Here is a 25,193-nt window from a genome sequence, read left to right as displayed (position 1 = left end):
GCCTCACTAACCACAGTCATGTCTGCTTCTGCCTTCCTCTTCTTCATGTGCAGATTAATTAAAGTCAGAATGAGGATCCTCTGCCCCTGATTTTAAAAAATAATGCAGCTGCAGTCAGTGAGGCTGTGATTGGCCAAAAGCCATGACTGGCCTGAAAGATTTCACAGAGCCAGATCAAGCTCTCCCAGTTAGACATGCTGGCATTCCATGAAAGAAAAAAGCAGTAATTGGAGGAAGAAATGGAGGAAAAAAATGTGTTTCCTCTCGAGGCTGTGTTGTGGTATTGCTCAGTGCATGAAGTGCTGGGTTTGACCCTGCTCTGTGGGTCTCAAGCAAGATCCCAGCTGTCACATCCCTTCTTGTGTATGGCACAGCTTGGATCCCTCACTCAGCCCACTCTTATTTTGCAGGGAGAATTCCTGTAGCCCTTATGTGGGAAGATGACTGGAGGTAAGAAGATCACTGTATGGAAATTATAGTGGAAAATATGGTTGCTGCTCGCTGGATGGAATGTGGTGAGCATCCCCGATCTCCCCTTAGATACACAATCTAAGGAGGACTAAACAGAGGTTGGAGGGGACTGGAGACATTGCAGACAGGTTCGGGCAAAACCCTAGCAGAGGAGGGAACTCGGTGGTACTTTCTAGCTGATAATCCCCACAACAGCTGAAAACCAACGGAGAAAAAGGAAGATATGCCATTGTTGAATCAGAATCCGTGGTAAAAATCACTCTCCTTGGACTGAAACAGATGTCCATCGCTGGTACTATTGTGATACCCACCCGAAGGTGTGAGCACCCCTCACTGAGATGTATGACTAAAGTCACTCGTGCTCCTCCTGAATGTGAAGAAATAGTGTAAAAGTTATATAAGGTAGGAATATAAAGAGAAGAATATGGAAGTATGTAAGTTAAGAAATGCAGAGAAGTTAGGGAAGACTCCATTGTGACTTCTTGGGATCAGTCGGTGGGTGAACCGCCTTCTCCCCCTCAGGGATGCCTATAAGGTAAGAACCTATATGATTATCTCGACTTAACTTTTGCTAGCGATTAGAGCTTGTTAGTATGTTGCTCTGAATTCGCGTACTGCTTTAAACACGTTTTTGCAGTCGGATACTATCACCGACAATCCCTGACCCTTAACCCGCCACAATTTTATTGTTACTCCGTAACCTGTTAAGGCGAGTCCTCCCGGAGCGCTGACAGCCTGATCAATTATTAACGCTTTGAGGAAATCTCCCCTTTTTGGCGTCACACGCGAGTTTCATTCGGTGCCGAAGGTGTGCGAGCGCTGCCCGCACTAAAGATGGCGGCGGCGCTGACCCGGAAGGGGCGGCGGGGCCGGGCAGGGTGAGGGAGCGGGAGGGCGGGATCGCCCATCCCGGCGCGGCCGTGCGGGAGCCCGGCCAGCCCAGCGCGGCCAGCCCGGCCCAGCCGAGCGGGGCGTGGGGGTGCCGGCGGCCGCCGCCATCGCAGCCCGCATGGGGTGGGCTCGCTCTGTGCGCCGGGGCCGGGGGCGCCGCTGAGGGGCGGCAGCCGCGGCGCCATGCAGGGCGCGGACCCGGCGGCGGCCATGAAGGGGCCGGAGGGCGAGGGCAAGACGGAGCCGCTGCCGGCGGCGGCGGGGCAGAGCGGCGGCGGCAGGAGCGGCGGCGGCCGCGGCGGCAACAAGGGCTGGCAGTACAGGTGGGCGTGAGGCGCGATGAGGGGCGGCGGGCCCGGAGCTGCCCAGCGCGGGTGGGCGGCGTGGCCGCCCCGGCTGCGGCAGCGCTGGAGCCCCTCCGGCACCGCCGGGGCGCGGCACGGGGGACGCGGCTCCCTCGCTCCCTGTGCCCACCATCCCTGGGGTGCCCGCGGGCGGGCGGCTCCCGTTCTCCATCAGCGCAAAGCTGCCGGGGGATGATGTGCTTTTGCTCCTGCCTCTCAGATCCTCTTTTCCCCTCGCAGAAAGTGGAGACCTGTTTAAAGTTGTTGGAGGCGTTTCACCCCTTTCCAGCCTTTCCAAAAAAAGCCAAACTTTGTGCCGAGTGTTGGATCTTTTAAAAGAACTTAATGGCAGTGATTAATTTTTTTATTGATGCTTTCTGTTAGTTGCTGGTAGCAAAACTGAGTGTGCACCGAGTTTCAGTCTTATCTAACTTGTTTTAAGAACGGCATTGCTTAGCATAAATCAGGGTGATTACTCAGGTTCAGCAAGTCAGCAGAAGGGAGCAGAGAATGCCGGAGAAGCTGAGCTCACGGCATTAGTTTGAATTATTTGCCTGTGTGTTCGGGAGACTTGAGGGTTTCCATATGCTTTTTTTTCTGCTATGCTTTCTGTTTGAACACATCCCCCCTCACACGCTGGTAGCGGGCTCTACAGCATCACCCGCGAGGTTTCCGAATCCCTGCTCCCGGGTCTCTCCTCCTTGGCTGGAGTTCTGCCATGTTGCTGTTGAAAATGCTGCTGTTGTGTGAAGTTTGCCCACTTCTCCTTCCAATGGAGACTCTCCAGAGCCGTCATCTGCCAGCCCAGATGGAGGGACTGGCTTGCTGTTTGTTTGCTGCGTGTGGGGACCGCAGAGCCGGAGCGTGCTACAGACGGACGGAGGGACCGGGCATGGCCCCGGGACACGGGCACCCAGGACCGGGATGGGCGGGCACCGAGCGCCCTGGAGCTTTGGGAACAGCGCGGCCAGCGCTGAGAATCTGGGTCATGAGTATTTTACTTTTCTGGTGACTAGTGCCGGAAAGAGAAGTGGTGATTTCAGGGTGAATATTTCAGGCTGTTAAGTCGGGAAAGCTAATTATCAGATGCAGCTCTTGGCTGTTTTAAGCACTGTTTTTCCAGTTGCTTTTTAAACTCTGGGTTCGAGTAGAACTGAATTTTCTAATGAAAGTTGCTGTTACTATAACCAAGCACACAATACCCATGTTTCAGTGTGAGACACAGGAGTTACTTTATGCAATCAAAATGGAAATATTTTATATTTTTATGTAGAATTGGAGGCAGTGGAAGGGATGAGATGCCTGATTTGCCTGGATGTCTTTTTAGCTATACTGCGTTTGTGATGGTGGTCACTGGTCAGTGCTGTACAGTGAAATTCCACTTTTTAAAATTATCCATCCAATTGCTTTGTTTCTTCCTTCGGTGCTATGGCTTGTATGACAAAAATTGAACTGACCCCAAGTATTAGCCATTTTCATGGCTTGACAGCCCTAAGTGGGAGCTGTCCTTTTCCTTGTAGCTATCAATATCTGGTTTAATTTGCTCTAAAACTTTAGTGCAGTTTATTTTTTCATTCTAGATCATTTGGAGAAATTTAGTGTACTAATTCTATTATTGTGGACACTTGAGATACCTCACTGTTAATCTCTGCTGTGTTTGGGATCAATTATTTACTCCTACATTTGTCTCTATATCTAATTACCCTCAAAATATCACCTTTCCCCCCTGTCTCCTAGAAAGCCCTCCTTAACCAGATGCTGTAGCTTAGTTTTCGCTTTATGAATTACTTTTCTGCTAAAATGTATTTGACAAAAGACAAGCTCCTCAGTGAGCTTGTCTAATATACAGGTTTCAGAAACAGATTTTCTGGGAACTTTTGGTGGAAGTTTGATCTTTAACTTTCCTAGCACAGAGTTTGAGCAATGTGTAGTCTCATAGATTGGCAGGAGCAGGATCCTGAAGTACTTGCTCTCCACAGACCACGTCTGGTGCAGAAGTTTAGCTCACTGTTTGGTGAAGCATTTGGTCAAAACAGCTATAGCAGAGTTCTCAGACAGTGGGAACACAGGTACTTGATACTCCAATGCTCCAAGTGGGGAATTAAGACTATGGATAAAAAATAAACCTCCAAGACTGCTGGAACCTGAAATAATGAAAACTGAATTTCTCAAAGAGGTGCAAGGTCATATATACTTGGCATAAATTGAGTATCTAGAAAATAAAAAAAAATTAAGCAGGAAGTCTGATTTTGTATTTCTGTAGGGGAATAATAGGGAGATTTTTAAATAGCTGTCATAGAGTTAGATCAGATATTTATCATAGTGGAGAAGTGACAACCAGAGACTGCCAGACACTTCAGATGATGTGGAGATAGAGCTGAATCTCCTGTCAAACTTCATGCTTGTAGCCTGTGAATTGGTGAGTTTAGGCAGCCAGCATAGCAGTGGCTCTTCTGAAATTTGTAAGGGATTGGTTTCTTCTGAGGGTAGGAAGATGATTTTTTTTTTTTTTTTAAATTTACTTAGTAGAAGTTTAGAGTTCTTGAGAAACTGCTCTTTCAGCCATCTGACAGGAAGTGATCTTATTTTCTTGTGAATATATGATCAGGTCAGAGTGTGTCTGAGAACAAGCAACCATTGGCTTCATTTTCCTCACTGGGGCAGGAACAGCCTGAGTGTAAACTTGCATTTCAGTAGATAAAGAGAGCTTCAGAGGCTGTGCTATATACTAAATTCTTCAACCCTGTCTTCATTTAGGGAAACAATTACCATAGGGTAAGACTTCTGAATAACTTCAGATTGCTGTAAGATTACTTGATAAAGTAGTTTAAGATTATAATATTTTCTTTATTTTCAGCAGTAACCAAGCTGTAAAGTAAGTACAGCCTCACCCACAGAATTACTTGCATTCAGCAGTTCTGCCTTACCTTATGACCGTGTTCATTTGGTTTTGCCTTGCTCTGGGTTAAATGAACAAGAGTGCTTTCAAAGCAGTGAGAGAAAGGAGGCAGGTTGGGCTGGTACTTCTGCAACATGTGATTTGTAGTCATTCAAATAACATAAAAATTTCACAACCAGAATGCAGAATCTTCTATGACTGAATGGAGAGCTGATCAGAACATGTGCCAGAGAAGTGTAACCAGTCCTGTCACCTGGCTTAAGGGGCTTTCAGAAAATTTTGAGAGAAGTGAGTGGCAATCACTGGTTCTTATTTGGCTACAAAATGAAATTTTCAAAGCACTGCAGTTGTCTAGAGAAACAAGATTGTCTTTCCCAGTTGGAGACATGATAGTGTGCTGTCCTCTTATGCTTTTCTTAGTGGTTCTGCTCTCAAATATGTAGATCAATTCTTCTATTAAAAGTATTCCCAGCATTTCTTCCCCTGCCATTAGAAATACAGGTAAAGCGTTCATGAATTTCCCAAATGATTGCTGATTTTGAAGTTTACGAGTTATATTTTAAAACTATTTGCATTTCACTTCTGCTTATATTTTTTTGATAGCTATCTTTGTTCCTTATTTCTCAAATGGTTTTAGTATCTGTTCACTATGGATTTAGCCATGTATAGTTATAAAATACTGCAGATTGTGTCTTTTGCTCTTTGTTTAAGGAAGTGAGTTGCCTTTTTTTAGTTGTTCCTCAGAGTTTGCCTGAGTGCTGCAGTGTTACAATTGTCAGTTAGTATAGAAAACCCTTCAGATGAAAGTAGCTTCAAGGAGTAAATTTCCTAGACTGATAGTATTTTTTTACCTTATTTTTTTCTTGCTAGGTGTGACAATGGCCAGTAAGAGGATTCCTCATGCTGGGTGGCTTCTGCTTGTCATTAATTAGTTTATTAAGTTAGACAGATTCTCTTGCAGAATTACTCCATGTGGCTTTGGGCTGGAGTAGGAGGCTGAGAAGAGCAGAGAGAGACTTTTGCCAAAGGGTAACACTAAATGTTTTTTGGTATTGAATGTAAATGGATAACAAATTTTAAACAAGTGAAATGGTTGTCAGTCTTCTTTTGTGGGTTTTAGGGCTTTTTCAGTTGACACTATGCAAATGTCTTCATAAATACTAAAAAAGGGGAGTAAACAGTTACTGACCTTAATTCAGTCTTCTGTGCTTGAGCAGGCCAGCATGTGACAATGTAGCAGAAGAACTGGTACCTGAAACAAGTGAATATATTTTAATTCTGCATTTTGAGATGATCATGAACACTTTTTCATAAAATCATCCAGTAGGAAATGTGTTTTAAAGGCAATGCTAATGTCTAAGTTTGATCCCAGTTGCTGTTGAGGATGACTAACAAGGCTTTGCACTTCAAACATGTAGAAGCAAAGCATGTGAAACTGAGCTAGGCTGCGGAAGCATTTGATTCTCATTTGTGCTATCTTGCAAAAATGATCTAATTAGTAACACTAAAGGGAAAAGTGTCTTGAAACTGATACAGTACTGATCCTTGTGTTGGGGGTGTCCCAATGTCAGTCTTAGTTGCAAGATGTACTGAGTGTTCCTAGTTTCTTTGTGTTTCTTGCTCAAGAAGTTTTGATCTTGGGAGGATAAATTTCATCTGTTTGGTCTTTAAAGCTGGAACCAGCTTGGTAGAAATAGATACAAGAGGTGATGGCAGCTCAGTGTTCAACAACATTTGCTAACCTCTCCCTTGCTGATCCTCTGTTCTTGTCTGGGAATCAAAGGCTGCAGTAGGGTGGTGTGTGCTGACCTAATCAACTGGCTCCTGAGAGCAGGCCAGAATTTAAGCTATGCTCCTTGTTGCTTGCTAAGTAGAAGAAATGTCTCAAACCTTCATGAAAATGTAAGTGTCATCTTAGGACAGTTCTCTCTAACACTGGTACCCCTAGTGCTTCCTTTTTATACCCATCTCCCTTGTTCTGGTTTTTCTTTTTGCATTGCTTGAAAGAAAATTCTTTGGGATTCTAGGTAGAATTTGTGTATGTTTGCTGGAATCAATTACTGTAACTCCCTTCTTTGTGGTGCACAGCTGCAGAGGGACAGAGGCTGTAATTTTGTGGTGTCACTCCCAGATGGGAGGTCTGGCAAGGTCTGCTCCTGTTTTGATTTTCCCCTGTTCTTGCAGCTCACTTCCTCAGTATCCCACCGTTGTAAGAACCTGCTGGCATTGTCACATTGAGGTGCCAGCTCCCAAGGGAGGTGATGTTTGTACTGGCATCTTTTGGGTTGGCTGATGGCTCTGATGCCAAGCCTGTGTCAAAGTGAGTCCTGACCTTCCTTGTTTCTGTTTCTGGTGTTGTGTGGAGATACCTCAGCACTGCAGGACCTTCAGAAAGCCCATGCTGCTCACTTTGTTGCTGGTCTTTAGAGGTGTGGTTTGGAGTGCTGAAGAGATGATTTTCTCAAGTGGCTGCTGTGAAATTCAGAATTTATTTCTGCAATTTTGTATGTTCCTTTCAGTAATAAAACTCAGATTAGAGTGCTGTCACATTTGTTTGATATGCTGGAGGGAACTGGCTGAAAAACCTGGTGCCTGAATTTGTTTATCCTCATTTGACTCTTTGCTTAAAGAGTATATCGTGCTCCTAACACTAATTTAGAAATTCTGCACTTCACATAATTTGCTCATTAGAATAGACAAGAAGCTCATATTTAAAATGATCAGCCAGTTACATCCATCTCAGGATGCATTCTGTGTTATTAAAATATTAAGGTCATCTTTTACCAAACTGATTTTACAGTTGCTAAAGCCCCAGGCATTTCTCAAAAGGCAGGTGAGCCCTTCGTGTTCACACACGTATTTAAACTTGGATAATTGGCGTTGGAGCAGATGTGTCATAAATTGAGAGAAGCAAATCTTGGTGTGAGGGGTAGTAAGTGGATGCAGTTGGGGAAACAAGTTTGGGTCATTTAAGCAGGAGCTTCATGTTGACTGATGTTCCAGCAGGGAATGGGAGCCCAGTTCCTGAGCCAGGTGACAAGGCCTGGGTTTCCTTCTCCAGCCCTGTGGCTCCTCAGTGAGTGATTATCAAGAGTCCCTCTCTTGCTTCTCAGAGCCTCTCCATGTTGGACAGACTCGGGTGTCACATGTGGGAGTTGGTTCTGGCATCCAGTGTACTTATGTTCACCGTGGGATGTTCACTTAGAGTTCAAATTAAGCTAAAATGAAGAAACACCAATTTTTGCGTAGTGTCTAAACAGCAAATACTTTGGGCAGTCCATGGAATAGATTTCTACAGGAGTTAATGGCTGTTACAAATATCTATCCTTCACTAAGTGCAAAGAGTACTTTTCAACTTCACCTTTTCTAATGTAATTATGTAGCAGACAGTTAATTAAGTGCAGTACAACATTAACATCCTGCTGTGCCACACGCATTCTCTCCCCAGAGAGAAGATGGAAAACAAACTGCATGTGCATGACCTGATCACATTGCTTAATGCAGAAGCAGAAAGCAGCAGCTGCTGCTGTTACCTTATCCTGGGAAGGTTCCTGAGCTGTACTCATCGTGCTGTGAAAATTAAGGCACAAGTGCAGTGAGCCCTGTTTACTTACAGACCTTGCCTTGACGTGCCCTCTGATCACCTGCCAGCACTGGTGAATTCTTGTAGGGGATGGCTGTCCCCTGGCAGTGCTGCCAGACAACTTTCTCCTTAGGGTGCTTTCAAAGCTTGTACCTTTTCAGATTTTCTCTCCTGTGTGTGTTAATGCTGAAATGGGAGGGGAGGGCAGGCTGAAGCTGGGTAGGAGAAATGCTGTTTCTTTGTGTGTGTTAAGCTGCCGATCTTGTATTTGACAGACTGCTTTGGAGCTTTTTGCTGTGGGTAAGCATTTTTCCCTTTTTGCTTTCAGTTGTGAATTCTCGAGTTTCAAGGAGGCTGGAAATCTTTGAAGCCTTGGTTAATGTTTAGGTATTGTCAAATTAGTTTCCCAAAGAGCCTGTTTTGCACTGAGAACGTTGGTTACTTTCATTGCACATTGATGTATCAGAAAGCAAGAGATCTGCTGGGCGGAACTGCAGGATGCTGTATAAAGGAGCTGGTTTCTAACCCTGGCTCTGACTTCCTTTGCGGTAATAGTCATATATTATTCAAACTGGTTTTCCCTGGTGATCACTAACTGTGTTCCTCTTTTTCTTGGAGGACTGTTTTTGGAGCAGTTTGCTCTGATTTTGCAAAACTTTTGCAGGGTCACAGTTGCAGCTGAAATCAGCAGAACCCATGATTTGAATGTATGAATAAAATAAAAATTGGACTGCATCTGTCTCAAAATTAGGCAGAAAATTCATTGTGCTTCAGTTCCCTATATCCAAATGGAATTATAATATTTTTTGTCCTCTTACTGTTCAGTACACAACTCCTTCATAAATGTCCATAGCAAGCACAAGAAATCCACGAGGGTACTCATTATTAGAGCATGAGTGCCAAATGCATAGTACCTCCTACTCATTTCATGATGAAAAGGAGCACTTTTGAATAATTCCTTGTCTGGGAATCACTGGTCCCTTCAAGCACCAAACAAGAAAGTAGCCCTGCTCTCTTTATATGCGGTAATAGTCATAGGTGGTTAATGTGTATGCTTTCTTATTTAGAGTTTAAATCTTCCTGGTGTCTTACATCTCAATTTTAATGTAAGAGTATTTTTGCTTAATTTCTCTGTGTTCAAGATTTATGGAATAATTTGGGTTGAGATGGGCCTCTGGGAAATCTCTAATTCTCCTGCTTAGAGCTTCAGAATTCTGAAAAGATGTCATTCAGTGCTGCAGAATTGCACCACTTTTAATTGTTTACCAGCTAGACTTTAGACTACTGGCCATTGCTTCTTGAGTCTGGTGGTCCACACAAGCTTTTGCTTGTATTTAGGAATATTTAGATAACATCAATTGACAATAGGCTATTTAAGTGTGTTCTGATTTACTTGAAAGGTGATAATAATTATTATCTTCAGTATTTAACCTGAAATGTTGCAAATAATATTTCAAAAACAATTACAAAGCAAGAGGCTCAACTGAGGTGGCTGATCCTATTTACCTTCCATTTTTAGAGTTTTATTGCTGCAGAGTCCAGAATGGCAATGTGTAATTGTTAATATAATCTTTTAAAAATACAAAATCACAAATACTCAAATCTGAAAACTGCAAGGGCATATCTGCGCATTTCTGGTAGGATAAGAGCTACTAGACTAGAAGAGAGCAGAATGCCTTGGGGTGGAAGGTGTAGTAAGCTGAACCATGTTGGACTGTGCCAAAGAGTAATTGAACAATACAGAGGTGGTTTGTTCCACCAGTCTCTGTGGATGGTGTTTACCAGGATCCACTGCTTTCCCAGGTACCACAGGCAGCAGATTGTCCAAAACTGCAAAGGTGCTCATCCATCACTGTTTGCCTCGTATATGTTACATCAGCATTGTTCATTGGGCAGAGCAGCTTTGATTTGACTGCTTGAGCTTTCTGAAGCTAGATTTTGAGAGAGTTTTGGATTTTGTTAGCAGTAATGTGTGAAACTGTGCATTCTGGTGTGCTGATGTAAACTGGCAACATAAATAGTAGCAAAGTTGCAGGCAACCTCTCCAGAGGCATTAAGGGAAGAGTTCAGACCTTTTGAGGTCCTTGTTTTTTGTATGCTCCAGCTCTAAAATGATACTGGCTAAATCTACAGTTTGTTTTCCACTGATACCATTGCAGCAAAATCTGCTGGGTTGGCTACTGACTCTTAGGTGCAGCTTCAGTTCTGTTCTGCTGATGCAAATCCACAAATAAATTGTCCATCAGTGGAGTTCTTGCTGACTTTGGGTGTTCACCTGTGTGTGAGACAAATTGCTGAGCTGAATGTCACTGCAATTTTTTCTAGGCAGATGTATTTTGAGAAATAGAGACCTCTGTAAATTATAAAGTAGCTAAACAATCAGTTTTATAGTAGTTATGTGAGAACAGTTTTGCTACTTATTAATTAAATATTGTCTCTCTTCTTGCTAGACCACAAAAGTGTTACAGTAGTTTCATTTGTATGTGATTAACCTGTGCCATTAATGCCGAAAAGAGGAGAATGGAATACAAATTTAATTAAGATGACTTAAAAAAAAAAACCCTGTTAGCTAGTATTGATAGAACTTGAGGTGCCAGAACAACTGTTGTGTTGAGAGCAAGGGCTGGGGAGGGTGGGCTGTGGAAGAGCCCCTCACCCCAGGGTAGGGAGGCTGGGCTGCATTATGCTGGAATCAAGGACAGCTGATGGCTCATTTTGGCTCTGCCCCACCTTTTCTTTGTGGAAACCCCATGCTGCTTTTCCAATGCTTGTCTGTATTCCCAAGGATTTACAGGAGTGCACGTAAAGAGAAGTTTTTATATCTAATGAGGGGGTGTGTGTGCTGCATGCTTGGAGCCAAGTGGTGTTCTGAAGCATCCTCAGGGTCTGCTGTTGATGTTCTTGTCATGGTGTTAGACCTCTTTTCCTTGCACTTGTTTCTGCTTTCTAAATTTATAATTGAGTGGTCAAACACAAGCTGAAGAGCAGGAGCTTTGCTGCCACTTCACAGCTGACTATAGAGCATTCTGGTGAGTTGCACAGCAAGGATAGTTGTTTACATTTTCTTGCAAAAGCTGTTTGGAAAAGCAGATGTAATTGATTGATGCTTCTGCCTTACCTTGTTGGGTTTACTGGGGAACCTGCTGCTGCATCACAGAGCTGTGGAATTGGAGTGTGCTGAACTTGGTGGTGGTTTCTTGCAGTTGCAGAAGATATGCCTGAAGTGTTCAATGCTGACATAGCTGTTGGGATTTTTTCCCCCTTTCTCTTCTCCACTGCCTACCTCTCTGTGTAAGGAAAAGGGAAATCAGTGCACTGTAGATAAGCACTTTGCAGTGCCCAGTGAGGAAAAAGCAAGCCATTGCCAACAGTGAACCTGTGAGCAAACAGAGATGAGCAAGTTCAGTGAAAATGGTCACTGCTTTTTCCAAACTATAATTGAAATCATTCATTGGTTTGCACTGTTACAAGCCTCACTTCTTTATTTCCTTTTTTTTATGCTTTGTCAGCTTTTAATATGAAGACACTCTCTTTCACCAGGGGTTTGCATCTTGCTGCGAGCTCAGTAGAAAGGAGCATCTTCCCTTGGCCAGGATCCAAAGGCACTGTCATAACAGTGGTTGTGGCAGCTCTGGAGGCTGGATCAAAATCTTCTGGAGGCTGGATTCTCCTTCAGGAGCCCTCCTTGACATCTTCATGGGCTCCAGACTCCTGGCCATCCTTCCTGCTGGCAGCAAATCCACACATACTCAGCTGCTGCTTGAAGTCAGGCCTTACGCAAGTCAGTGGGGAAGCCTTTGGCCGCTGTGTTTGCTCTTCAGACAGCTGTTGGGTCTTCAGAGACTTGGCTGCTCAAAGCATCCCACGTGGTGCTGCCTGGGTCCCAGCAAAATTAAAATCATCTGAAGGGCAGTCTTGGAACTGTTCTGTAACTGCTTTCCTGTTGGGTGTCATTTTTGTGCCACTGCTAGGTTTTTTTTTTTTTCTGTGGGGCTTTCATGGAAACCTACCCGTGAGGGGTATGGAAAAAGGCTGGCAAAGCCTTTTGCATTTTTTTAATTGCTGCTGCTTCTCAGAGAAAATGTTGGCCCAGGTGTGAGCCTGGGTGTCTTGGCAGAAGCTCCTCAAAGACGTCATTATGGGACTACTGTTCCTCTATATCTGTGTCCAAAGCTCGGGTGCTGCACGTAAACAGGATGCAGGGGAGTTTGGCCTGATTGTCACTGTCTTCTTTCTTCCCTGGGAGAGGAGACCACCCTGCAAGGCACTGACAGCTGCTACAACTTAGGAAAGGACAAGTAAAACCAGAGAAGGATAAATAAGCTAACAGTGATCCTTTGTGAATCTTTTATTCCTATTATTTTTTTTAGTAGCATGTAGATATGTAGAAATCTGGCTTGTTGTAATCATCTTGGATGTAAGGGAGGGATAATTTTGTGGGAAGAATATGAACTGGTGTGTAATTGTTCACAGATGTCTGTCATTTGCTTAAATGGACAGTCTCAGTCCATCTCACAGTGTTTATAAACTAAAATATTGTGATAAATGGACAGTCAAGTTCAATGGTGTTCAGCCTTTGGGGAAAAATACCCCAGATTTTGGGAGGTGGTAGATGTTGCTGGGCTAGAGTTCAAATGTTGTTCTGTTCTGAAAAGTATGTGTTCTACATACTTCTTTTCTGGATTGTGATTTGTATAATACCCTCACTTAAAGTAGTCCAGCAAAAGTTAATTTTTTTTTTTCATGTCCTTAAGACTGTGATCCGTCTGTTGCAACATTTCCTTTCTTTGACAGGACATGTGAATTTCAAAAGAAATAGGCCCTTTAGGGATTGTTGACTCATGGTACTGAGCTGTTGCTATTCCTCTGACGATCTGAGACTGTGGTGAGCATTTTAAATAGCAACAACACATCTTGGCTGTGGAAAGACACATGTACCCATAGGTATGGGTATGTGCACATAGGCAGCAGTGTGACTGCAAAGGGATTCTGAAAATCAGGAAAGATCCCAAGGGAGCCAGCCCTCGCTGTCAGTCTTAAGTTACTCAGTGTTTTGTGTCAAGTTCAGTTTCGAAATCTGTTTTCTAAAGTCAAAACCCACTATGTTGGAAATTTTGAAGGCTTTTGAAGGAGACTGGTGACTTTGTGACAGGGTTTGCCAGCACCGTTTCCCATGAAACAACAGTAGGGGCTTACTCATATTTTATGAACTGTGGTTATCTGTGAGCAGAGCCAGTGCTTGAACCTCAACCTCTTGTTCTCAAAGTCTACATTTTACAAGCTTTCTGCAGTGCTCTGTAGAGCTTGGCTGTCAGTTCCATACTAGTGAAACGTTACTGGGTTTTCTTTGCGTTGGGTGTGCTTCTGTATTTTTTTTAATGTTAATTGCCTTACATCACTACTTTAGGAACAACAAATATAATATCTTGGTTTAACTCTTGCTGTGGAGGCACTAACCTTAAAATTCTTGAAGAAATGCTTTAGTTACAATCCCTGTCCTTGCTCATAAATAATACTGAGAATATTTTTCTGTATTCACACCTGCAGAAGATGAGGAGGTTAACTATATTTCTGTCATCTATTATGTATAGTTATAGAATTTACTTTTTTGTTGATTGCAGTTTGCAGAGTGGATTTAGATTTCTTTAGTGTATATAATTTTTACTTATTTAAAAATAAGCCTTAGTTCAAATGTTGAAATACTAGTTCTCAGTCAATTCTCAGACTTCCATGGGGCAATGTTTTCCAAGCCTTTCAGCTGAGCCCTCTGGGACTGATGAGGTTAGAGATATAAATTATTGAAGAGGAGGCATTTGGAGATGTTTGGGTCCAGACAAAGTGAAAATCCAAGTGGAAAGGAACATGCAGATGATGGCAAAATGTGATGGTAATTTGATGTGGAACTACATCACCAGAAGAGCTGCACTCCCTTCTACAGTGTGTTTTTCTGCATGACAAAGTCAGCTATTTTATCTGTCACACCCAAAAAAAAACCCCAGAGGTCAAACTGTTTTAATCAAAGGCTATTTAATTTACCCTTGTCAGATGAATGGACTTCCACAGGTCATACACATAGTCCTGCTGCATTCACTGTAGTCTGAATTTACCTTTCTGATTTTTCTTGGGTTCTTTAGAGGTACCTGTGATTTAGGCACATTAGTTAATGGGGGTGGAGTGGCTGCAACCTGAATGTGCAGGGCTATGTGCAGTGTCTCACTGAAAAGCAAGGGTGTAGCTTGCATTCACTGGAGCTGAAAAACAATTAGCTGTGACTAGGGACAATTTTCAGATGAGTAAAACCCAAGCTCATGCATTTTTATGACTATGCAATCTCATAATTTTCAGCTAAATTAAGACAGTGAGCAAGTCTAAACTGTACTTCCCTTGTATGCCAATAATAACAAATGAGAGGCGTCTGCAGAGGATGAGTTTGATTATGTCTCCTTTAGCTTCTCTGTACATTTAAAATATACAACACCCTCTGCTCTCCTTGGTTTTATTTTTATCTGTAGTACCACTTAATGAGCTATTAGAAATTAAATTCCTAGATAGTCCTGCTGGCTGCTCTCCATTGCAGGATATTACTGCAATACTGATTGCTGCTGTAATAGCTAGGACACATATTTTTGCTTTTAAAAGTAACATTTAAAATCAGTAGCTTGGCTTTTTTCTTCAAAAAATGTACATTCTTGTATCTCTTGGCTTGTGTTATATCACTGAATGGCAGTGATTTACTCTGTGGCTGTTTTCATTAGTGTCACCCTAAATGGCTTCCTTTAAGATGAAACAGTATAACATGTTATATTTATCAAACTGTCAGGTTTCTAATTAATCTGCTGTCTATAAATGAGGTATAGACAGCAGCTTCAGTTGTTACTTAGCATCTACCCCAGTACTTAGCCCAGTTATCTTTGCAACCAAAACCCACTAAGGGAGATGATCCCTTGGCTCACATAGTCCTGTTTTCCTCACTTTTCCCCTTTTGCTGACATGGGGCTACTGTGTCCATTTAACAACCAAGAGAGGTTGCTGCTGCTCCAATGGACTCTGAATAATTTCATTTAATCTTCAACCTACTACAGCCTACAGAAATTTTAAATAAGATTAGAAACAAATTTATTTTGGAGAAGCAAATAGTGTCTGATATTTGGGTCATTGTTTCAATTCTTCTTTGTAATAGTAGGAGCTTTTTTCTCAGGCTGGATCTGAATTGTCTATCAAGAGTGTGTTCTTCAGTGTGGGGTTATGCCCTACTGTGAGATGAGGGCATTGAGGTGGCATTTCTAGATTTATGGGAACATACAGCATAAAGTGGGTCTTAAAACTGTGGTCTTAAATTGAGTAATTTGTAGCCATGGTACTTGTAAGCCTTATTTAGGGCAATTGATTTTCAGAAATGGAAATGTATTTTGCCTGTAGTGGTATTAAGTCTCCATGCCAAGTGCCTTTGGTGGACTCTCATTTTTGGTGGGCGTTGCAAGTTGAATCTTTGATGGAGAAACTGCTGGATTTTCCTGTCAGGCCCAAGGAGGAGATGTTTTGGCTTCTGGTTTAGGTCTCAGAATATGTTGATGTGACCTGCACTTGCATGTTGTGTTCTGTAGGACAGGAGCATGGCGATGTGTAGGGGAAGGATGCTGGATACAAGGATTAATAACGCCACACTGATGTAGGAGTAGCTACAGACTGTTTAGGTTGGTGGCTGCAATCCAGGGGTCTGTTAACAAACTAATGAAAGTTAATTTTGTTCAGGAGTCCAAAAGTATAAAATTTGTTTTGAAGAGAGAGCAGGAACCAGAAGCAGCATGGATACAAAGTCTTTAATTACCTGAAACGTGTAAAAATGTGTCTAGAAGTGCCTGTTGAATTGGTGCAGCTAATTATGGTTTGAAACTATTTGGAATTCAGTAAGTCTGGTTAAATTGTCATAAGAAACTATTTTAGGAACAAGGCTGTAAAATCTTTAAAGTGTAGCTTTATGAAATTGATAGTGCCATTCTAAAAATGAACATTAAAATTCATCTCCTGAGAATAAAGATGGTCAGAAGGATCTAAAATATATTTGGTATTGTCTGATTGTTTTTTTCTCTCTTTTTATAGTGATCACATGGAAAATATTTGTGGCTACTTAATGAAATACACCAATCTTGTCACTGGCTGGCAATATCGGTAAGTCTTTTATGGTGCTTTTTAGTAATGGTGGTGTCTGCAGCATCCAAATGAACATGTTTCAGATTTTTTTAATAATGCTTACATTTCTCTTTTTCTAGTAGGCAAACTTTATGCAAGAATAATGCTTTTCTCAATATAGATTAAGCTAATATTTGTATTAAGGCATGAATATAAAAAAGGCATAGGCAATATAAAGCAGTTAAGTCATTTAGTGGCTTATAACTATGTATGTGTAAAAAGCATTAGGTTTTTTCTCCTTGTCTATTAAAAAATATTGTCTTTGTGTTTTCTGCTGAGTCTTCATCTTCATGCTAAATAATGCTATCACTTAAAAAAAATAAGACTTCATTACTGTAAATTCTAACTCAAGCAGGCTTTTCTCTTTCCCCAGGATGTCATCTCCCCTCGAATAACTTGATTTTCTGTGTCAGGTGAAATTCTTTGGTCAGGTTTCATGCTGTTCCTAGAGCAACACAGTGCAGCCAAATTAATGTTGGAGAGACAAGTCCTTAGTGTACCACACTGTGCCACCTGTGCTGCCCCTGGCATGGAGTGACTCATGTCAATATACTTGGCAGTAAACTCAAGTGAAAGTTGAAGCATAATGTCCAGTTCCTTTAAAATAAAAAGAAAAAAAAATCTGGAATTGCTTCAGTTTCTTGGTTTTGCATCTCAGCTCCTTTGTATCTGGGGCTGTTTTACTTTTAATGTATGTAGTTTAAGGATTTATTAAGTCCTAATGATTCAGGATATAATTTTTGATTCCCAAAATCTCATGATAATGTTCTTCTGTGGGCATGCTGTTCTGTTGTGCAATCCCTGTGCTGTAAGAAAAAAAAAAGCCAAGAAATTAATTTTTGTGCCATCTTGGGGACATAATTCACATGTTTAGGATTTTCCTGATGCAAGTCTTTTAGTCCCAATCCCATCTGTGCAAACTTGTGAAACTTGTGATGAGAGTATTGACTTTTCCCAGTACCACCACCTGCACAAAAAAAGAAAAAGGAAAATGAGCTGGTTTTATTTAGTGTATTTGCTTTGCTATCCTTGCAGGTATTTTGTGTTAAACAATGATGCTGGCCTGCTGGAGTACTTTGTGAATGAGCAGTCAAGACATCTGAAGCCCAGAGGTACCCTGCAGCTGGCTGGAGCTGTCATCTCACCCAGTGATGAAGACTCTCACACCTTCACAGTCAATGCAGCCAGTGGGGAGCAGTACAAGCTAAGAGGTAGGACCTGGATGCTTGGGCAGGGGATCCTTCCACTAGAGGACAGTCCTGGCTCTCACCTGGGGCTGCTTGGCTGGCCTTGGCTGCAGGGCCAAAGAGAGAGGCCTGGTTGGCAAAATGCTGCCATGAAAATCATGTGCAAGACTGCCATCCCACTGTTCAGCTAGAAATGGTCTGTATTTATGGATAGTTCCATAATGTTTGGGTCTGATGTCCTTCAGAAGACTTCATCTGTGTAGAATGGGGTTTAATCTTCGTGTGTACTGTCCTTACATTGTACTGATTCAAAGTTTTCTAAATCATTGTAGGCAGCAATACTGTGGTGATGCTCACAGAAAATCTAATTATTCAGTTTGTTAGCCACCTTATGGTGGTTATAAAAGGCCATTCTCTGATTTTGAAAGCTGCAGAAATCTAGGCTAATAACTTTGAGTATTTCTTCCCTTGAGGACTTGCTGTTATTTTCTAATTTGGAGTACCTTACTCTTATTGCAGGAAAATGTTTCATATTGTTAGATTACAATATTTGTGAGGGCGGTTATGGTTTGTTGATGTTTTTAAATTAATTTTGTAACACTAAAAATAGCATAAAAAAAAGAAAGTATATACTATGTATGTTGACCTTCACTTAACATTATAGTTATTACAGGCAAATGAGTTTTAGATTAAAAATAACTTACTTTGCACTGTTAGTCTTGTGATTTTTAAGAATTAAGAGGTAGGTTTTGCCCATACTTTGAAATGACTTCATGTAACAGAATCCTTTTGGTTTGCTTTCTTAGCTACAGATGCTAAAGAGCGGCAGCACTGGGTTAGCAGGCTACAGATTTGCACACAGCATCACACAGAAGCTATTGGAAAGGTATGACTGGTGCTCTCATGGGCAAAAATCTTCCTGGTGGGAGAAGTATTGCAAATACAACTTCAGTATTATTGAAGCCCTTCCATTTTGGGAATGTTACTTTTTTTTTTACTTTTTTTTTAACCCCTTACTTTTTTTTTCTAACGACCACTCAGTAGCCCACAGATAAATTTAGGGTGAATTCCCATGTTTGAGAAAAAAGTCCTCAACACTGCTGTTTCCATTTGCTAATCATGTGGTAGATATGTGTATAGTGTATTTTACAGAAGCTCCTGATTGCCATAACACCTGTTCTGTTACCTGAATAAAATCTTGCTTTTAAGTTACAATCAGCATCTTGTAGCTAGTTTTTGTTGTAAGAGATAAGTTGAACTAATAGCTCTGAATGAAATTCCATTCTTTTGAATGTCAGCTTTATACCTGCAGGATCTATTAGGAGTCATTTTCTAGTGCTGTTGCAGATCAAGGACTGATTTTCAAGTCAGAGAAGTGATACTTACTGATCAATCTCATTTCACAGATTGTTCTTAATTAGACTATAAAAAAGGGCAGCTAGAAGCAGACAGTGGAAAATATTTAGCAGTCGCTACTAATGCATTATTAGGGCTTTGACATCTTTCCTTACAGCAGAACAGTTTAATTTTTAATTTTTTTTATAGAGTATCTTTCACATTAGAACATTTTCTGGTTATTAGGATTAATTGTAAATGTTTCTCAATATGCTTGTTTATTCACTAGAACAACCCTCCTCTGAAATCTCGCAGCTTCTCTCTTGCATCCCAAGGAAGTGCCAACTCTCCTGGTGTGCAGAGAAGACCCAGTCAAAATGCAGTTTCCTTCTTCAATGTTGGACATCACAGATTGCCAACAGGAAAAAGAGTTCCCATTATGCAGCCAGATCACCTTGTAGATGTTAGAGAGGTTTGTATGCTTTAAATTTCCTTACAGTTGTTTGAGAGAGCTGTGGTGTTATTGGTAAGGTTGTGAAGAAACCTGCTGTTCTTAGTTGGATATATTGTCAGTAGCATGTCCTAAGCCATTATTGCACAGCTGTGTGAGAATAAGTAACTTGTCCTGGCTAATTGTAGAAGTAAATGGTGTATATTTTATATTTTGTACTTTGCAGTAGTATCCAGATGCTGAAGGTAGAACCATGTTCTCATCTTTGCAAGTCCTAGCACTACAAGTGACAAGGGAATATTCCCCTTAAGGGACATAACGTCACATACTATGATTCTATTGTACACTTTTCTTCCCTTGTCAAGCTATAGAAGAATTGACTAAGCTGTGCTTGTATCTCTTATGACCAGGGAGAAGCTGGTCATGATTGATATTTCAAAATGCTAATACCATTTTCTGGTATGCTGGTTCATTTAGATAAATTGTCTAGGGATGGGTGTGACTAAACAGAGAGCAATTCAGATGCTTGGTTTTTTTTTCACCATATGTTCAGGTGTAGTGTATTTTGGGAGAAAAATCTAGAAATAATTACCTTTCCATCTTGACTGACAGAACAGACTGACTACTGGCTGATTTTAACTTGTGAATATATCCAGGGTGGAGCTTGCCTATCTAAAGATAATGCATTGCAAACCTGTGTTATTACTTAGTGGTGGTATTGATGTTAATAAGTATTTTAATGTTAACTATAATTAATGTGGTGTGATAAATTTCTAGGCAAAAATAAATTTCTAATGGAGAGCTTTTTAATTTAGCAAATAAAGATACAGGAAGCATGAACAGCTAGAAATTGAACTTAAACAAATTGGAATAGAAGAGTGCGGTATAAAATGAGCCTCATTAACCTTAAAATATGTGGCTGAGCACTGTGGTAAGTTCTCCAGTAACTGGGTATTGCAGATACTTTCACTGGTATGGCATGCTGTCATTGTGCCTTGATTTATATCAGCTATTGAGGTGTAATTATTCAGGAGTTTACACAAGGTGACTGCCTCTTTAAACCCTGGGGTCTGTGAATCTCTCTCCACAGCAGACTGTTCTTGCAGATGTCTTGCAAAAGGGTAATTGCTACCATCCTGTTTTTATCCTCTTAGAGCACTAAAGTCTCCTATAGTGCTAATGCAGAGACGTGTGAAGTGCTGCTAGGTACTCAGGAAAATAAAAAATGTTTCAAAAAAGGCTTTTTCACTTTTTGAATTTTCCAACATCATTATGGCATACAAAATTTGAGGGAGAAAAGAGGAGTATGTCTGAGCTGGAGCACTGAAGCAGTGGCTTGTGTCCTGTAACTGGAATAAAGTGGAATGACTTTTCTTGGCATTGCAAAGAGCACAGGAAGCCTGTTCATGCTCTCTTGATTGCCACTGAATTTGGTGGCATAGCATGACTATTTATCAACTTAAAAACTTGTACAGATGAAGAATCCTCAGTAGTGCTGACTCTTCTGATTGTTAGTTTGCTTGCCTCTTTTAAGCTAAAATGCTTCTTGGATACAATGCCTGCTTTTTTGTGGATATTGTTAAAATACTGAAGGGCAGGTATGCTCCTGTTACCCCTGAGCATGGTACAGCTTGAACACTTAGAAAATAATTTTGAAAAGCTGTGAGAAGAGCAACTTCTTTCAAAGAATCTGCTACATTGTGACCTTCTTTCATTTTCCCATGAATTTCACTGTATCTGAGTCTCCCTTGGCAGTCCCTTTCCCTTTACCTGCCCCTTGTTCTTGGCTGAATATGTCATGATGCTGACGTGGTTACTGCGCAAAGCAGGAGGTTTAAGAAGATCTTTTTGCTAACTTGCATTAAATGCAGGTGTCTGTGTGTTTGCAAAGTGAAAACAATAGCATGTGTATTTTTCCAAGATTTTGACTTATAAGTCACTGTGCTTTTCTTTTCCTGGCACTATTTTTTTTTTTCCCAGAGCTGAGTGTATAATTAAGAAAAACCTTAAGACTGTTCCAAGTGTGTCCTTTGAAAGGGAAGATGTGCCTATTTGAACTTCATAGCTAAGCATAGCATGGCTTGTCCTATTGTCTGGCCTGATCCTGGAATGAAGTGCTTGGGGCCTGCCACATGGTGAATTACTAATAGTAAAGGTCACCAGAAGGATTGTGGTGATTTGTCAACTGATTATCTGTGGGGTTTTTGTGGGAGCTTCTTTTTAAGCCAACACACTTTTTCAAAGTTGGAAAAAAACTGCACACAAAGGCTTTTATCACACTTGTGACTGGAGAAAAATGAGACACATGTTGTGATAGCAGCTGGTGTGTTTGCATAGGCAAAGCTATCTATAACTAAATGTTTTAGTAGCTTTCTGCAGTGTTGCTCTTGGTATATGCTAAGGCTGACTCTGCACAGTTAACACCAGTTTTAAAGAGCCAGTGCTTTGTAAATTCACACCTTTGAATGCTATGGAGCCAAGCCCTTAAAAGTTCCAAAGATCATGTACTATGAACTTGGATGAATACATGTTCCTTAAGTATTGCATAAAATCTTAAAAGCAGTTCCTGGAAGGGATTGCAGGTAGTAGTACTGAAAAAAAGCCAGTCAGATACTGATTAGGAATTAAATAATTGGAGTGGAAAAACTACCTAGTGCCATAGCAGTTAAATGCATGTTTCTTTAAAGGTTTCTTAAAGAAATTCTGCTGCTGCTCTGATAAATCAATCTGTCCTTACATTTACCTTCACTACCAGAGCCCATAATGATTGCAGGCAGTGCTTGTTGTCCCTCCCCAGAAAGGGGACTAGCATGTGTAACAGTTTGCTTTCATCCCTGTGATTCAATCAGGTAATATTTTGTTTCTGTGAGTATAGAGAGGAAAGGGCTGCTTGATGGCTGGTGTGCTTTGCCCCTGTACCTCATGTGGGCAGATTCTGTGATTCAGGTGTGTGAAGGAGTTCTATGATTTAGGTGTGTGAAGGAGGAAAGGAGCTTGAGGGGAGAGCAAGGGGAACAATGACAATAGGACAGGACAGCTGCAATTTGAACATAGAATGAAGGTGAAAATCCTGCTGGCTTTTCTTCCCTCCTTACAAAGTAAATGCTGAGATGGTGATAATCAGTGTGGTGTCAATGCAGGCAATAAATGAATATCCTCTATGGTTTGAGCCAAAATGAGGAATACAGGTCTTCTCTGTTAAAGTTCTGCACCTCTGATTGCAGGGAGTGAAAAAAGTCTTTGATACCCCTAGACAGTAGATCCTATTCCAGGCTGTGCAGAGCACAGAGCTAATTACTTCTCACATAGAGTGCATGTGGGTGATGCCTTAGGATTTTATCTTTCATATTTTTCATATATTTGTCATCCTGCAATTCCCCTCTTACCCCCATCCCTATCAACTAGGCATGAAAGTGTTTGATATTTACTGCAACAAGTGTCTTGTTCAAATTCATCTTGGCCTTTCTTTTTAAAGTCACTTTGATATTCTTTTGCTTGTTAATGAAGTGCCATGTATTTTGTGAAGTACAGTTAATTTTACATATATCTGTTACCTTGTAGTTTTATTATTGTCCCAAAACCGTTTGAGATCCACTGTGTGCACAGCTGAGCAGGTATCACACAACACTTCTACCACCTGATAAGTGACTGTTTTGTTTGACAGATGATGTCTCAGGCTGAGGGCCAGCAGAGAGACTTGATCAGGAGCATAGAATGCCTTCCTGCCTCCGGTCACCTTACATCCTTGGATCAAGACCTATTGATGCTCAAAGCAACTTCCATGGCAACCATGAACTGCTTAAATGACTGTTTCCATATTCTCCAGTTACAGCATGCTTCTCAACAAAAGGGCTCCTTACCAGCAGGTGGGTATAGGTGCTCACAGAGAACAGAACTCTGGAGCAAATACAAATCCCTTCCTTGCAGAAATGTTCATTCCACTACCACACGAGCAAAGGAAACTGCTGACTATCTGGTTTCTTGTGAATTTTTCTAGACCCCAGCTTGTGTTGGGTGGAACTCTGTGCATGTTGAATATATATTTTTTAATCATTTATTCAATCAGGAAGTCTGTGGCAGCAGCTACATAGATGTAACTATGTAATTGTTGTACAACATCTCACAACAGAATAAACTACATAAGGCATCCCAACAGGAAGGCTGCTCTTGGGATATAATTGTAGTAGTGGAGGGGGAATTTTATGGCATTGCAGATTCTGGGACATAGTGTCCACTACATCTCTGCCAAATGTCATGCTTTTTAGTTCTTTTTTTGCACACCAAATACCTATTATTAGTATTTACATGTGTGTAACTTCCATTTCCAGTTAAACATTAAAATACAAAACTCTAAATTTGCACTGATTTTTACTAATACAGTTTAAATATCAGTATTCTTGTTTTGAGTTACTACCTTAGTCTAACCCATGGTCTAAGGACAAGTGTTGTATTCTATTCTAAGGCTAGACTGGGCACGTAAGTAAATGAAAATTGCTTAAAGGTTGGGGAAAATAGAAGATATCTTCTAATAAACAACTGACTACCTCAACAAACAAACAAAAACCCCCTAAACCCTACTGCTCATGAGTGTAGAATATGTGCATTCACAGGCAGCAGACAAATATGTTGCCATGTCTGCACAGTTGATCACTTCAATGCAAGTAAGAGCTTAGTGGAATTGTTCTACCTGATTCATGTGCTGTGTATGGAATTGAATGTGGCTGTGGTTGTTTGTAAATTCTTCTCCATCTTATTGCCTTTTTTCATGTGTGTACTTTGTGGCTTTTTGTGAGGTTTGTAGGATTTTCAAATGCTTCTCTTGCACAACAGATCAGTAGATATAGTAAGTATGTAACAAAGGACACACATAAATTGGCTCTCCCCTTATCTGTTCCATATTCCTCTCATGTTTGTGGTGCCTGCTTTGCCTCAGCATATTATTTCTGAGCTATCATTAATTTAGCTTCCAAGATGAAAAAAATGTTACACAAAAGTATTAAAACTATATAAAAAGTGTTTGTGATTCTGAAGTCACCAGAGGCATTAAAAGAGAGTATGTGAATAGACTGATTTAAATTTTTTGCTGTATTTCAGTTCAAAGTTTCATTTTAAACCCAAAAAACTGGATGGCAACTCTTGAGATATTTGTCTGAACTCTGAAGTTATGCTGAAAGAACTCTTCTATTCTCTGTGAATTTTTTCACTGTTGATGCATAACTGTGGGAGATGCACATCAGAAGTATTTTTGCTTTGGCATTTTCACATATGCACTACTAAAATGGTTTTTTGACTTGTATCTGGGGACATAAGTAGGGTCTAATGAGCACGACTGTAATAATTTAAGAAGATAATTTTGGTTTGGGGATTTTTTGACAAGTGATGTAGGTTTTTAATTTTTTAAACCATGCAGGGAAAAGCTTTAATTCACTGGCTGCTATTCAGCTAGTATCTGCCTGTTATAGCTGAATCTAAAAATACTGCTTGAACATGTCCAAATCTTGAAGATTTCCAGTGATATCCTGGGGAGATGGATGGAGAAGAGAGGATCAGCAGATTGGATGATGCATTACTGGGGCCAGAGTTAAAAAGAGACCATTAAAAGAATGCATGTGTCTTTCTGCAGCCTTCCATCTCCCCCCTGCTGTGGCCTTTCTCAAGACACTGTAATACATGTGTTCCTTTCAAGGGTTGCCAAGAACTTTTAAAAATTATATATTTTTAAATCCATTTAGCTTAGATTTCTCCTCTTGACTAAAGAGGGATACTTCTAGTTCAACTGGTGGAGCCAGGCTTAAAAACCAAGGACTGGAAATATTGTAAGAGTGCCGGTTTGCTATAGATT

General features: G+C 41.0%; 1 protein-coding gene across 2 annotated transcripts in view; it reads left to right on the top strand.

Annotated features, from left to right (window-relative positions):
• Positions 1 to 980: 980 nt before the first annotated feature.
• Positions 981 to 25,193, top strand: part of OSBPL11 (oxysterol binding protein like 11) — a 38,937-nt gene continuing 14,724 nt past the window's right edge. The window contains exons 1-6 of one of the 2 annotated variants that reach the window (XM_036386639.2): positions 981 to 1,006; positions 16,289 to 16,357; positions 17,414 to 17,589; positions 18,372 to 18,451; positions 19,190 to 19,372; positions 23,016 to 23,217. In XM_036386639.2, coding sequence (XP_036242532.1) covers positions 996 to 1,006; positions 16,289 to 16,357; positions 17,414 to 17,589; positions 18,372 to 18,451; positions 19,190 to 19,372; positions 23,016 to 23,217 — 721 coding nt within the window. In that variant the 5' untranslated portion in view covers positions 981 to 995. Of the gene's footprint in view, positions 1,007 to 1,398; positions 1,686 to 16,288; positions 16,358 to 17,413; positions 17,590 to 18,371; positions 18,452 to 19,189; positions 19,373 to 23,015; positions 23,218 to 25,193 lie in introns of those variants that run through there. The other variant, XM_036386638.2, reaches the window with a different exon arrangement.

This window comes from Molothrus ater, chromosome 7, assembly GCF_012460135.2.
Source record: "Molothrus ater isolate BHLD 08-10-18 breed brown headed cowbird chromosome 7, BPBGC_Mater_1.1, whole genome shotgun sequence".
NCBI lineage: Eukaryota > Metazoa > Chordata > Aves > Passeriformes > Icteridae > Molothrus > Molothrus ater.
The sequence above is the reverse complement of the archived record's forward strand: the minus strand, read 5'-3'. Positions and strand labels throughout refer to the sequence as shown.